Source organism: Dioscorea cayenensis, chromosome 12, assembly GCF_009730915.1.
Source record: "Dioscorea cayenensis subsp. rotundata cultivar TDr96_F1 chromosome 12, TDr96_F1_v2_PseudoChromosome.rev07_lg8_w22 25.fasta, whole genome shotgun sequence".
NCBI lineage: Eukaryota > Viridiplantae > Streptophyta > Magnoliopsida > Dioscoreales > Dioscoreaceae > Dioscorea > Dioscorea cayenensis.
Genome location: NC_052482.1, coordinates 2,680,340 through 2,696,898, shown reverse-complemented (window position 1 = coordinate 2,696,898; position 16,559 = coordinate 2,680,340). Strand labels below are relative to the sequence as shown.

At 34.2% G+C, this 16,559-nt stretch overlaps 2 protein-coding genes across 2 annotated transcripts; both read right to left on the bottom strand.

The window, feature by feature from the left end:
* Positions 1–9,102: 9,102 nt before the first annotated feature.
* Positions 9,103–10,174, bottom strand: LOC120273801. Its single transcript, XM_039280509.1, has 3 exons — positions 9,734–10,174; positions 9,413–9,692; positions 9,103–9,206 (listed from the first exon to the last, which is right to left on the bottom strand). Exons 1-3 carry the CDS (start codon positions 10,172–10,174, stop codon positions 9,103–9,105), a joined length of 825 nt encoding a protein of 274 aa, XP_039136443.1.
* Positions 10,175–14,043: 3,869 nt separating this feature from the next.
* LOC120273799 (cytosolic sulfotransferase 14-like) lies at positions 14,044–14,875 on the bottom strand. The gene has a single exon (XM_039280507.1). The coding sequence runs from the start codon at positions 14,873–14,875 to the stop codon at positions 14,081–14,083; it is 795 nt and encodes a 264-aa protein (XP_039136441.1). The 3' UTR covers positions 14,044–14,080.
* Between the last annotated feature and the right edge of the window lie 1,684 nt (positions 14,876–16,559).

Below are 16,559 nucleotides of genomic sequence, written 5' to 3'. Positions count from 1 at the left end.
AAAGCATATATTGTAATAACTAGTTTTTGCACATTACTGCAGTAGCTCGATACTATAAGTAAAGTCGACATTGTAGATGTCGATTCTTGTAACAACCCAAGATTAGAATATTAACCTTTTGTCTCCTCCAACTCCATCTCACATTCATGAGTTGCGAACCCTAGCCCTAAGATCTTTCTCCACCTTTGATTGTGGATGGTTATGGGTAAGTGAATCTTGGATTTTTCCTTAATTTTTTCTTTTTATGCAATTGTTGATCTTAACCCTAGATCGCGGTCTTCATTTTCTCTTTTTGGTTTCTTCCTGCTAGATCCTTTGAAGTAAAGGGGAAAGGGAAGAGATTTCAGTGTGAGTGGGCTAACCTAATCCTTGTTGGTTTCCTTTAATTCTTACATGATGTATTGGTTTTGTTTTGAAATGATTTTGCGTGATAATGTTGGAACTCTTGTTTTGCCTTGTTGGAGTATCATACGAAGTTTAATTGGGAGATCTCCATGAATTTACTTAATGATTTTTTTATTTGATATTCGAGGGCTTTGTTTATATATTTTGGCTCATTATTATTCTACTTGCCAAGATTCATTTTTGTGTTGGATAACAAACACCATGCTTGATGTTAGTTTTGGGTTGTGAAAATTGAAGACCTTTGTGAGATAGATTCAATGTGATTTATGTGCAAGAATTTAGTGGATCTCATGTGTTAAATTGGGTGATTTTCCCATCTTGGGTGGAACAAAAATACTTGTAGAATGACTCATGTAAATTTGTCGTATTCATGTATTATGCTAGAATTGATGTGTGGAAAGTTAGTCATTGCATGCAATATATTTGATGAAATGCTCTTGAGTATTAAAAATGAGCAATGACCAATTGATTGTTAGAATATGATGATATGAGTTAGGGATTTTGGAGATGATGTTATGTGTGAGAGTTTTATATTTATGTTAATGGCATGGGTATATATGCTTTTATGAGGTATGTTTGAATTGTTATTTTAGATTGGTAGGTTGGTAGATCGGTGAAAGAAGACTTTAGTTTTCCTATATCCACATTTGGAATGGAAAATAGTCCTAGTTTTGTGAAGTTGAAAAATTGGTGAGTTTACTTTGGTGTTATTGCATCATTGTTATTGGAGAGGATTGGTGTATGTAAATCAGTCATTATTGGTTATGTTGGAGCTCATGTGTGAATATTTAAATAATGAATGCCAAGTGTTTGACATAATGATTTGAGAATTTATTTTAAGCAACGACCCTATGATTATGAGATTGTTGGGGAAAATGATGGTATTAATGAAGTGAAGGTGTGTGGTTAGAGGAATTTTTATGGTTGTATAAATTTTGGATGAATGTTTAAACTCGTACCTTTCAATTGATTGTGAAACCTTTGAAAATAATATCTCATATCGTTGCATGACTTGAGTTAAGAGAGTTGGTTTAAGACTAGATGAATGCATGTATCTTTATATCTGGAAATGACATTGAGTGGATGGAAATTGTGGCCATCATTCGGAGGTCATAAAGACAGAATTTGTGGAAGATTAAAATTTAAAAGTTGTAACGAATTGTTTAATCTATTTACCTACCAAATTTCATATTTATTGGGCGTATATTCTATGAGATAAGATCCATTCAATTTGACATGTCCTGAAGGTACTTCTATGTAGACCTACAGATTTAGAGGCACATTCTGGACTTATTAAGTGCAATTAGACAAAGTGCCTGATATAGGAAATATTCCTTATCACCTTAACTTTCAACCAGCAAAATTTCAAGTTCATTGGATTTGTAGATTTTGAGTTATGATCTATTAAAGAGGGCTTGTGTAGGATGATGTTTCTATGTAGAATTTTCAGATTTAGAAGGATTTTTTGCACTCTTGGAGGCTGAATTTGGGAAAGAATTAAACAAGTAAATGTTCAGGATTTTCCTAAGTTTGTTTCTGCAAAATATCTTTGCATTTGAGAGTATGTTTTTGGAGTTATGTGTTATGGAATGAGGCATGTTTAGAGCTGTTTTCATGCCGAGAGGTGTGGGATGTAGTATAATAAGCTAATTGTTTATCTTGCTTTATACCTTGGCTTCTATGTGTTTTTAGGTTGGCAAGCATGGTTGCATGTAATCCAGCTTGATAATGGGAATCTTGAGGTTATTTGTATTTGGAATTGTTGGAATTGTTGGATTTTACCAATCATGTAATTATGTGTTGGAGTGTGAATTTACTTTATGTTATTTCCCTGTTTTGCTCAGATTTAATCTCGCTTATTTCTTTATTCGGTTATATAGTGTTTTACTCTTGATTTTCAATTCGAGAGTGATTTGGTATGTATTAATGATTTGGTAATTTATTTACTAAATTCTATACTTGATTTTTGTTTATCTGCATTCCCCTAAAGTGGGATTTTGAAATTTTGAATTTCTGTTTATTGGAATATCTGAGAAAAATTTGTGAACATTCGGTATTTTGACTATAAGTTTGTTTGATGTTTTAGTCTCTGTTTATGTAAAAAAATTGCATGTCCTGATTCAAATCGAATAAAAAATTTTTTTTTAAAAAAATTACATATAGTCAAATAATAATCGAATTAGGACAACATGTGGTTAAAATAAATAAATTTCATTATATTTGAATATATTCAAGATAAGTCTAGAAGATATTTTTCGATATAATCTAAATATTTGGAATTTGAAGATCGGTAGAGAGAGAGATCTCGGGACGATCTAAAATATCCAAATCATAAGATTAGCCTAGAGCACAGATCTCAGGGGTGATCTAAAAGTATTTAAATCACAAGATCGGTAGAGAGCACAGATCTCGAGGCGATCTAAATATTTAAATCACAAGATCGGCTGAGAGCACGGATCTCGAGGGTGATCCGAAATATTTAAATCGCAAGATTATCCGAGAGCACAGATCTCGAGATGATCTGAAACATTTAAATCATAAGATCAGCTGAGAACACATATCTCGAGGCGATCTAAAATATTCAAATCATAAGATCAGCTGAGAGCACAGATCTCGAGGTGATCTAAAATATTCAAATCATAAGATCAGCTGAGAGCACAGATCTCGAGGTGATCTAAAATGTTCAAATCATAAGATTAGCTCTAGAGTACGGATCTCGAGGCGATCTAAAAATATTCAAATCATAAGATCGAGTCGAGAGCATAGATCTCGAGGCGATCTAAAATATTCAAATCATAAGATCAACCGAGAGCACGGATCTCGGGGGTGATCTAAAATGTTCAAATCATAAGATCGGTGAGAGCACGGATCTCGAGGGTGATCTAAAAATATCCAAATCATAAGTTCAAATCTAGAGCACGGATCTCGAGGCGATCTAAAAATATTCAAATCGTAAGATCGACCTAGAGCACGCATCTCAAGGCGATCTAAAAATATTCAAATCATAATATCGACCTAGAGCACGGATCTCGAGGCGATCTAAAAATATTCAAATCATAAGATCGACCTAGAGCACGGATCTCAAGGCGATCTAAAATATTCAAATCATAATTCGACCCTAAAAGCACGGATCTCGAGGCGATCTAAAAATATCAAAAATCACAAGATCGGTAGGGAGCACATATCTCGAGGCAAAAATATAAATTACAAAAATTACCCTTGAGAACATATCTTGAGGCAAATACAAAAGGAAAAAAATTTACAAAAATAGCCCTTGAGAACATATCCCGAGGCATAAATGCAAAATTACAAAATTACCCTTTAGAACATATCTCGAGGTATGAATGCAAAATTTACAAGATTGCCCCTGAGAACGGATCTTGAGGCGATTTGAGAGAGTACAAATCTCAAGCGGCTTGAACACACATCCCAAAGGCAAATTGAGTTAAGTGAATAATAATAAAAAAAAATAAAATTAAATTAAAAAACAATAATAAATAAAATAAATCAATATATAATTAAAATAATAATAATAATAATAAATTCGAATAATAAATAAATTATTTAAAAATTTGAAATTTGAAATTATTTAAAAAGTAATAAATAAATATATAATAAATAAAATAAATAAATAAATAAAAAAATTAAATAAAAAAAATTAATTAGGAAAAAAATCACAATCAGAAGTTGGGATTAAGTAAATTTAAAAATATATATATATATATATATAAATATGGATAAAAATAATAATAAAAAAAAAATAATAATAAAAATAATAAAAGAAATAAAAAAAATAAATAATGAATAAATAATATAAATAAAATATAAATAAAAAAATATATAAATAAATAAATAAGTAAATAAAATAATAAAACAATGAAATAATAAAATAAATTTTCAATTAAATTAAAAAAATAATAATAATAAAAGAAAAAAAATCAAATCAATCAATCAAAATTTGAAATAAAAAAAAATTAAATTAAAAAAATAATAATAATAAAGAGATTTAGATTTGGTTGATTTGACGGAGGGTTGGTTCGGAGGATAAGATCCCATATTAAAAATTTTTAAATTCTTGTTTGGGTTTGGTTGAAGAAGATAAGCCATGTTGTTCTTTTAAAAGGAAAAAAGCCAGAGAAAAAAAAGGAGGAGGATTTTTGAAGAAAGAAATTGGGGAAAGAAAAGAAGGAAAAGAAGACGAAGGAGAAGGTATATTGATCTCTCTCCCTCTCCCCCGTATTCAGATAGAGATATAAAAAAAAAAACCGCTCATCGCCGCCACCGCTCGCTGTCTGCCGCTCGCTGCGTTCACCACCTCGGCATGCTTGGATGGGTCGAGATAATGCCGCCAAGTATGCTACTGCCGCCCATCGCCGCTCGTTAAGGAGGTCACCGTCATGGTTGAGTGGGTCGAGATAATGCCGCCAACCATGTCCAGGTACCACTGCTTCTATTGCTTGTTGTTTGTCGTCCACCATCGACGTCGCTACTGCTCGCTGTTGTTGCTGCTGCTCGCTATCATTATTGCCTTTATTGTCTGCTGTTATTGTTTCCTGACACCCTCCGCGCTGTTGGAGACATTGTCACTGGAGATGACATACAGACACTATATTATTAGTCAAAATATACTTCCATGTCTGTTGGGCTTTATGATACGTGATCATAAGAAGAGTATCTAGAAGGAAACTTGTCGGGCTATTTCAAACATTACAAATTTGGGAATAAGGATCAAATCACAGTCGTGATTCGTCATTAATCTCATCCCTCCACCGGTTCATCTTATTCAAAATGCTGAATTTGACATCAACATAAATTCCATAATTATATGAGAGGTCAAGAGTCTGCAAACTGGATAGATTTCCAAAACTTGAAGGAATTGCTCCATGAAAGTAAGAATCAGAGAGATTGAGGTATATCAACTGTTTGAACCGACCAATGAATGATGGAATACTTGTTCCATTGAAGAAGTTGCCACTCAGGTCAACATGATTCAAATGTCTAAGTTGAAGCAAAGATGGAGAGATCTCACCTCTCAGCTACAAGTAATGTTCGTTTGATATCTGATGATCCGGACCCTTGAGCGCCAGTCTAACAATGTTGCCGGTGAGGTTGTCACAATGCACTCCTATGCATGAGCAGCAGTCTTGTCCCATCACCCAAGATGACGGCTTGTTGTTTGGATCTTTGATGTGTTTTCTTGAATTCAAGAAGAGCTCTTCTCTCACTCTCCATGCAAGCACTGCATGATGATGTATTAATGAGGACTACTAACAATAGTATTACGAGTTGTAGCAGCACATACATGGCATAATCCATTGCTACATGTGATGATAGCTCAGACAATGGGCTTTTCGTGTCATATATAAATAAGGTTAATTGCTTGCGTTAAAAAAAGTGTCTCAATTTGTAGGACCAAAGCATGTAACAAAAGCCGCCATTAAAAAAATGTTGAATAATGAGAAGCGTGCTATGGAATGATGTGCATGGCGGGTCCCACCACATAAAAAAAAACCTGATGGCATGCATGCACATCTATATATTCACGTGCATCATTCAAAAAAAAATCATTGCATGCATGCAGACGTGTATGGAAATAATAATAATGAAATATATATATATATATATATATATATAAAGGGTGGGGATGCATACATGCATAAAAAGGCGTGAATATAATAATAATAAAAAGAATGAGAAAGCATACACACATGCATGAAATAAATAAAAAAATAGATATGAAATAAAAAAAATAGATAAGAAAATGGAGGGCATGCTATATAAAAATAATAATAATTATAAAATAATAAAAATGGGCCACCGTTAAACAAATGAATGGATGCCAGTTCATGTGCAAAAAAAAATAAATAAATAAATAAAAAAATAAAAATAAAAATAATAACATGCACGCAGACATGCACGCAGACACACAATGAAAATATATATATGTAAAAGAACAAAAGCATTCATCATTTTGTTTAAGAAAAAAAAAAAATTAGAAAAAAGCGGGCCCACCATCAACATGAATATGGGTTTCATGGCTTGAAAAGGAAATAAATAAATAAATGATAAAGATAAATAAAAAATCACGTGACTCATGCATGCACATGTAACTAAGAATGTGATGTTGTTAGAAAAAAACATGTAATAATATGAGCATAGTATTGCACATAAAGCTCTAAAAAAATTGCATGCATGCCCATACATTTAGAAGCCAGGATCACTATGCATGATATAAGATAAAAAAATTTTTATTATGCATATATGCATGAGATAAAAAAATTGAAAACGTGCATACATATGAAATGAAGGGCATGCATACAAAAACAAAAAAAAAACATGCATGTTATATGCTCATGGCCCCTCTAAAATAATAAATAAATAAATATAACCCACTATGATAAGTGTGGATTAAAATAAATAAATTAAAATATATATCTAGAAATGATATGCAAGTAAATGAATGGCAGAGAAATATGCACTGCTAATTTCAAAGCAATGATAAGGGTGCTCATCTCAATGTCGTGGCTAAATTTGTCTCAAAAGCGAAAGAATGAGACATATTACAAGAGGATGACAACAAGACATGTAATATAGTAATGAAAGACACAATCAAGCAGTGACTTGTTTATTTTTAAAATGGCAACAAAAAAATTGCAAAATGGCAATGCTGGGCAGCAACGCAGATGACAAGGCACGTGCAATGACGATGATAAAATATATATATATATATATATATATACATATAAGTGATGTAATAAATATGTTTATATAATAAAATAACAAATTTCATAATTCGCAAATTTTCTTGCTTTTATTTGTACTTTTTGTCCCTTAATCGGAGGTTCCTAAGATTTCTAATCTGGGGTAATTAATAATAGGGGCTTGCCCCTATTAGGAATGAAAGAACCCACACAAAACAAATATGATATTTGTGCTTCGATATATCGTCTGGTATCTTTTCATGATGTCGGATGCATATTTTCGATCCCACAGTCTCCAAATAAACTGTACTCAACCCTGTTAGTAGGGGTTAAATACTGACCTTGTCGACAAAAAAGTTTTGTAAAAATTGAGATTACAGTTTTGTACCATGTTTGTTCAGTTTTAAACGACCATCTGATACCGTGTCTGTTCGGTAATAATAAACGGCCATCTGGTACCGTGTCCGTTCATTAATAATAAACAGTCATCTATTATCTATAGTAAATTTGGAGACACTTTGTTTGGAATCATATTTAGAAGTTTCTATATTTCCAAGATTTGTATTTCTGGATTTCGTATTTAGTTAATGACGATGTTGAGAAGTGTTTGCAAAGTTGTGCATTGGAAACTTTCGTTTACGTATTAGTACTTGTATATGGTTTCTTGCCTAACGTTTATTTACTTGTGGTTTTTACAGATGTTTTGGAAAGGTTTGAATAAAATTTTTATGTTTTTGAAAGTGTTTGAAAATTTTCCACCTATTTTTCACCCCACTCACTGAGTAATAGAGAAACGCAGCCTCTCTTCTTCTATCTTTTCAGATACTGGACTCTAAGATTATTATCCTTAAGTCTAGTGATGTTCAGCCAGTGCTAGGATGGATTCACTAGGGTTGTCGCTTTCTCAGAATTTTTTTTTCTGAAAAATACATTTTCTTTTATATTACTGAATAATATTAGTTGTAAAATACTTTTGTAACTTTATTGGTTTATTTATATCTTCTCTGAATCATGTTTTGAGGCCTTACAAACTTATGGGGTTCATCACCCTATGGGTCAGCGGCCGTTTGTCCGCTCGCCGGGTCTAACTGGACCGGGTTCGTGGTGTGAATCGTTTAAAGATCTATATCTTGCCGGAGTTACCTCGTTTGAGCTTTGGTTGAGTGTTGCTTCTTGTGGGCTGAGAATGGAATGAGTTGAGTGATTGTTTGAGGAGTTTTCATTTGCCAGGTCATCAGCTTCTTCATCAAAGAACACAAGCTTTTGAGTTAATGAACCATCTTCTGGCCAATCATACTTAGCTTCCTCATTAAATTACACATCTCAGTTAATGAGAACTTTCCAAGTGGATGGGTTTAACATCCTGTAAGCCTTTGACTCCTCTGAGTATCCAATAAAAAAGAAATTTGTAGACTTTGTGCCAATTTTCTTGCGAAATTAAGAGTTTGTCAACACAAACCCTATACTGTTGGCACATTGACTGAAGCTGACTCAACAAAGATTGAAACTGCATGTACTGACTCAAAAGCCATGCTTTGTATCTAGTGATTTGAACCAATATCTACAGCTATCTACTCATACAAGCTGGGGGTTACCAATGTTTATGTTTGGAGGCTGATGTCCATTTCAAAGTTAATGGCCAAGTATGTACAAGCTATGAAATGCTTGTACTAGTTATATTTTCATTTATTTTTTGCTTTGTTTTGGTAATATATGTATCTCTATGTAGGCAGCTGTTAAGTTAAAAGTGAAAGACTACCTTTTGAAGCACTTTCTTTGTATTTTTCCAGCATTCTCACTTCACACTTATAACATATATTTCTGCAGTTTTACAGAACATATACATCCCAAACACTCGGTAGTGTTTCATCGTCGGCTTCATCGCATATAACGCTTCATATGGCGTTTGGTTTTTCAGTGCAGTAATTGAAGAGAGGTTGAGAATATATACAACAGCAGCTACCGCCTCCCCCTACAAAGTAGCCGGCAGCTTCTTCTACATGAGCATGGTCCATGCCATCTCAGTCACTATATAGTTTTTCCTCTCAGCGACGCCATTCTGCTGAGGCAAGTACGGCGCTGTCAACTGTCGCTCTATCCCTTGATCAACACAGAAGGTGTCAAACTCTCGAGACAAGAACTCGCATCCTCGATCACTCTGGAAAGCTTTGAGTGGAAGTTCGTGTTGTTTCTCGAGTTGTTATTTGAAGCTTTTGAAATGTTGTAAAGCTTCCAATTTGTTCTACATGAAGTATACCCAGCTGAACCGAGAAAAGTCATCAGTTAAGAGGAAAAATACACATTACCACCAAGTGTAGGTGTCTGCATGGGCCCGGCTAAGTTCCCATGCACCAGTTCTAGTGGAGCTTGAGCTCGTTTTGCTTCATGCTTTGGATATGCAAGCCTGTGATGTTTCCCTAGTGCACATGGTTCATATTTATCAACATGTGTGATGTTTGGAAGTCCTTCTATAAGTGACTGATGTGCCATCAACTTGAGACTAGATGGATTTATATGCCAGCATTGATTGTGCCAGTGCTTGGACTTCTCTAGCACCCCTTGAGTCACATGAGCTATACCAATATCCTCCATATCAAAAGGAAGAGCCTCCCAGCAGTCATTCTTACCCTTGCAATCTCCTTGGTGGTCTTCTTGTCTCTAATGATGCATTCTTCATCTTCAAACAACACAGAATATCCACAGGACATTAGTTGTCCTACTCTAAGAAGGTTGTGTGCCAACTGAGGTACAAATTGCACTCCTTTAATGTCATTCTTTCTCCCACAGCTTGCACGAAGAGAAACAATACCTATTCCCTTAACTTCAAGAGCCTTCCCATCTCCAAGTCGAACCTTCTGCTTGGGTCTATCATCAAGTTGTTTGAAGAGGTCTCGATCTCCGATCATGTGATTGGAATAGCCATTGTCAAGAAGCCAGACAGTTGCTGCCGTTTGTTCTTCACCTTTAAGCCTGGCACTCATCATAAAGAGTGAGCCCTCTTCTGGTTTCTTTGCTTCTTCACTTACAACATTCGCCCCCTTGTTTGTAAACCAGCATTGTGCCTTCATGTGCCCATACTTTTTACATATGTGGCATTGCACTCCTTGCTTAAAGGTTTTAGTGTCATCAGGTGCTTGATTTGAGCTTCCACTTGAGCTTCCATGCCATCTTCCAGTCCTTCCTCGGCCTTGAAAATACCCACTGAACTGCATCCTCGTCGTCGTTTGAATGAGTTCACCTCGCTGGAACTGGCATGAAATGCTTTTTCTTCTCCTTGATCTTGAGACAAAGCTAACATGGACTCATGTGTCTTGAGAGAACCACTTAACACTTCTACAGATAGTGTGTTAAGATCCTTGGCTTCAATAATAGAAGAGGCCACATGCTCAAACCTTGGTGTAAGGCTTCTTAGGATCTTGGAGACAACAACCTTCTCAGGTGACTCCTCTTCAAGCAATCTAATGCGGTAGACAGTGTCCAAGACTTGGGTGATGTAGTCTTGCACATTTTTTAGCATGCTTCATCTTCATTTCTGTAAATTCTTGTTGTAGTGCATGTACCTTCACTGAGATAAAATCAGAGTTTCCTTGAAACTCTGCCTTCAATTTCTCCAAAGCCTCTTTTGCTGTTGAAGCTGAGGAGATTCAGATGAGAATCCTCGCATCAAGGGCTTACTGAATCAAGTATAGAGCTTTGGCATCCTTGTCATTGTTGTCATTATTTATATTCTCCTCATCCTCCTTATTGAGTCTGTTCTCCACCACGTTCCAAAGCTTCATTGATTTGAACATGGTCTTCATCATAAGACTCCATAATTTATAGTTGTCACCTTTGAAAATAGGGACGTTGGCTTGTGAGTTGTGTGAAGATGAGCTACAGCCGGCCATCCCATCTCTCTGATACCACTGATAAATTAACTCAAGCACTCAAAGGCCTCACACTTGCACTCACACACTCACACGAGTGAAGACACAACAAAGAGTTTTGAAATGGAAAAACACTAACTTGATTGAAATTCACTGCTAGAAATAAGGATACATATAGGCAAAGACAAAGGGAACCAATTCCCAACTAAAAAACCTAACACACCATACAAAAAGAAAAAGATAGACAAGACACAGCCAACTGGAAATAGGAGAAAGATAAGATAGCATGCATGCAATCCAATTAGAGCCCACACAAGTGTACTCTTCATGCATGTAAAGGTCAACAATTAAAAACTTAAGCCAAGCCTCGAGACGACTGACCAGCCACCATTCTCTAGCCTTTTGAGTATACTTCAAGTCTTCAACAGAAGCAAGGTTGTCCTGACCCTATAAGCCTTGTTGTGTAACTTGCATTGCTTATAGGGATGAGTGGGCCAATGAGGCTGGGGATCTTGCCAAGGCTCTTCTAGCCTCAATGCATTGCGTTAGCTCATCGAGGTCATGTAGGATTATACCACTATTCCATGCAAGCTCCTAGCAGTTAGCTGAGCTCGTTTAGCTCATCGAGCTTCAACTACCACTAGAATCATTTATACAAATATATATATATATATATATAATAAAAATTATTGATAAATTAGTTTTTGAAAAGTAGGAGGAAGTGATGTGTTTTGTTATGTATATATATATATATATGAGGACCAGACTACTAGGGACATTTGTAGATAAGAATTTTATAAACATTCTTATATCACGTTGAACATCATCCATTAGTGTGAATTGTATAGTGAACAAAGTTCATCAACAGTGTGGTCAAGTTAGTCGATAGTGTTTTGAACAATACTGAGTGAAATGCACAGTGAAAAGCAGTGGCAGAACTAGAAATAAAATTTAGGAGGCGCTGAATTAAAATTTTAAAAATTTATGAATATTAAATAACTTTATTAATTCAAATTTGAGATAATAATAACCAATAATTCAAAAATAAAATATACATCCATCTAAAAATTTTGATTTATGTATAAAAAAACATGTCATATCTACATAATTAGCAAATAACTCAACTAACAGTTAAACGTTAACAAATAATACAATTAAAAAAAAAAAGCAAATTAGCACAAATTCACAATCTAAATTCATTTATGCAACAATTATTTAACAAATAATCTACAAATAATCAATTTTTCATAGCAATTAATAAGAACAAATATCTAACAGTTTTTACAACAATTTTCATAACAAATAATAAAACAAATATTTAACAAATATCCAATAATTATGTTATAAATATCAAATATTTTTGGATACCAAATAATCACACAAAAATTAAACAAATTAAATTAGATATAAAATAAATTAGAAAAAAATACATAATAAGTCCCTACGATGAAAGATAAAATATAAACTCAGAAGTTGGAAGAGATTGAGCAAAGAGAGAAAACTCACAAACTGCAATGATTTTTATTTTAAAGATTTTGAGATAGCAATTGCATTTTTATATGGTTTTATTTATATTTATATTTATTATTACTATCTTTTACATTAATATCCTAAAAAATTGATAATAATGTATTGATAAGTTCAATAAAAAATATATCTATATACAAAATTTTAAAACAAAAATATTTGAAGATCCATGTTTGGTTAGCCATATTATTTATTATTATCATCAAATATCAATTTTATTTGATATAATAATCTTATTGTTTTTATTTAATTTATTTTAAATATGGTGGGTAGAATTTTGAAAAATAAATAAAAAATATCACTTTTCATACAAATTATAATTATTAATATTTTAAGAATATATATATATATATATATATATAAATATATTCATGAGAAGGGGGTCTTGAGCACACACCTTGGCCCCTCTAGATCAGCCTTAGTGAAAAGTGACTATGCATTGTGTCCCCACAGCACAGCACTTACCATTACCACTCATGTTCTCTCTAGGTCCACCCTCTCTGACCATGCACTAACCCTAATGATTGTGTCCCTTTAATTGATAGTGTATTCTCTAAACGCAACCATCTTTGCAACTAACCTCTCACCGGATACTCATTGTTTATGTCTGTCGTGATCTCAGGGATACATTTGTATCACTCTGGCACTTGCCTGAGAGATAAATGACTAGCTCTACTGATCACATGAGCACTCATTAGCGCTGAAGGCTTGGATCACAGCAAGGCATTTCAAACTCCCTAATTTTTTTTAATAAAATAGGAATTTTAAAAATTTAGTTGAGATTATATGATATTAATTTCAGTTTAATATACAAATACGTACATACATTGTGAAGGGTTTGAGTCTTTGTTTTCATTGGAGTGTTGTAGTGTGCAAGTGGCGTATGCGGCGGTATGCCTGCGTATAAGGCATGAATTAATATGCTTTAGTTTGTGTGCTAGATATTATTTGTGTTTGAGTCTTCTGTTTTTACTATTCTTATTTCCAATAAATAACTCATCTACTTTTCTCATTCTCAATGAATTATTCTCTGAACTAAATAAAGTTTTCATTCTCATCCCCTCTCCAAAATTTTTATTCCTATCTCCTCCCTAAAATTTTCATTCCCTATCCACATGTATTTTTGGTGATTTTATAAATATTTGGTTTTTATCGACATTGATATGATCAACAGATGAGGAGCACAATAGTTGTCAGACATCACATGTGATGGAGACCCACCTTTGCCATGCCCATGCATGCTAAAAGTCCTGAACCATAAATATATATATAGTCAGTACTCAGGAGTCAAAACACTTTTTTTGTATACATTTTTATGCATATATCCACACAGCACTGGCACAACACTGGCATCAAAATAGAATAACATACTCAATCACTCACGAAGTTACAGACCATACATGAGTAAATATTAAATTAAACATAACAAACAGTAAAACCCCCAGCATTTAGATTTGATTGGGGTTTACTGCCATAATTGACGCTGATCAACGAGGAACTTCAAGGGATCCATTCATTTATTTCATGACATAAGAAAGCAAACACACATGATCATAAAACCCTACATTTGAGAACATGTCTTTATGGAAGCACGGTGCTAGACTCAAAACTAAGACCAGAGCCAGAGCCATGCAGCTTCTCCTTAGTAATAGCATCCAACTTCTCAGCCATCTCCATGCTCATATAATTCACCCAATCCCCACCTTTCCCTTCCTGAAAAAAATAAGATGGTGGTGGTTTCATGCTTTTCCCCTCCAAACTGCCCTTAGGATCCTTGTTCACCTCAAGATCTCTTAAGTTGTCAAAGCTACAAAGCTTCACAATGTCCTTAACTACTCCATCTCTTTCTTCCTCTCTGGAAAAAGGACATCCCATGAACTCAACCAGTCTTCTCAAATGGCTAACTTGATCCTGCATTATCCCCTCATACTTCAAGAAGAGCACCTTCTCAGGTCTTCTCAAGCTGCTCTTCCAGTATCCCAGCACGTGATCCCAGAAAAGGCCATAATGAGCTGTTCCTTGGGAAAATATCTGGAATGCCTTGCTGAGATACAAGCCTTGAGTACTAGTGTGTGCAGTAGAGCTAATAATCCACCTCTCAAGGAAGTGCCACAACGATACAAATGTGTCCTTGGGATCACGGCAGAGATAAATAATGCGGCAGCTGAGAGCACTCTGTGGTAGCAAAGAGAAAGGCAAATGAGTAGAAAAGATGGTAGGAGACGGCAAGACATTGAGATTAGGGATTGTGCCATGAGAGAAGAGTAATTCCAGAAAAGGGACACATTGATGGGGAGTTTTGGTGAGAAGAGGATGGTCGGAGAGAGAGAGAAGGAGTGGCGGTGGACGACGGTGTAGGAAAGAGCTTTTTACCATGTGGTGGCTGATTTAGGGTTGGTGTCACGTCCCAAATCCGGCTCACCAAACCCGGTACGCAGACAAACGGCCGCACTCCTACAAAGCTGAGACTCAGTAGGCGTGCAAGGCCTCAAAACCCGATTCTCAAAACAGTGAGCTATTAAACTCCTGATTTGAAAAAAAGAGTTAAATAACAGATTATGAGTTTGACAGCCCAGTAAGCACCCACTAAAAATATAGGGATCATTTACAAAAAATCATGTTTTATCAAAATCAGAAATCATAATCAAATTTATTTCAAATAAACACAGATGCCAAAAACCGAGTATATAGGTCCCCCAACAACTATTGCCAAAATAAAATCACAGAACTCATATATCTACCCTTGGTGACCAGAGCCAAAATTAACAGAGCTCATATTTTTACCCTAGGTGACCCGAGCCAAAATTAACAGAGCTCATATTTTTACCCTCGGTGACCCGAGCCAGAATTATCAGAGGCCGTTATTCTTCACCGACAGAAAGCGGTGGGAAACTATAATTTCTATATCAGAGTACATGTCGACACGGTTAGTGTTTAACCCAAGTGACAGGGTTATTGCAAAGTTAGTTTGGGGACTACGAGTACTTTGTCAAAATATTTCATGTTCACAAAACAATAAACTATCCAAATTCATACTGGGCAAAATGCAAGTAATTTGCTGTCACATGATCCCATTTTTATCATATCAAAATAAACCAGTTAATTCAACCCAAACATGAACAGATAATAAAAAAAAACAATAATAATTAATCAGAAAGTAAATAAATATCTAAAATTCAAAAATTAAGTAATCCAAATTTAAATAATTTATTTAAACCTTTTCAGATAATCCCAAAATAAAATATCATTAACCCGAGCTTTAAAATAATTAAAATAATTCTGAAATAATAATAAATAAATAAATAATTCAAGATATAAATAAATAAATAAAATCACTATTTTTCTCAAAAATTTCAGATGTTCAGAAAACTAAAGTATATACATATAATAGAATTTATATGTGGGATACTTACCTGATTAACGCCAAAAAATACTCCCAAACCTTACACCTTTGGCATGTCCTATATCTGGAAAGAGATCCTATTAACTTTCAATAACAAAATCGAGGCTAAAATGCAATAGTATTAAAAAAAAGATTTTGAGAAGGGTACAAATGCAAAAAGTTAAAACTATTATTCTACACTCCCAAATATTGCTTATTGGGAGGTTACAATAGCAATTACCCACTCTAAAAGCCATAGCAATAATTCCAACATGATCAATGAGTATTAAAACCCTCATAACTTCACCTACACTTTTCCAAATCACAAATTTCAAAATTTTGAGAAAAAAAGACATCTAAAACTATGACATATCCGAAATTCACATAATTTAGAGTATTACTCAATTTATAGCATTTAATTTAATCTCCAACTATTAATTTCTGCAAACTTATAATTCAGACATATACTTTTAAAATATGCATATCTCTCAGCCTACAACTCCAAAACTAATAAAATTTTATTGACAATCAGATAACTCAGAAATGAACAACTTTCCTATTTTTTACCTTATCCAATTCAATTTTCATGATCATAAAAAATGGCCATAATTCTTCAGGCTCTGCACAGAAATATCATCCGAGACACTTATACTAATAGAGCTATATCTCACACACTAA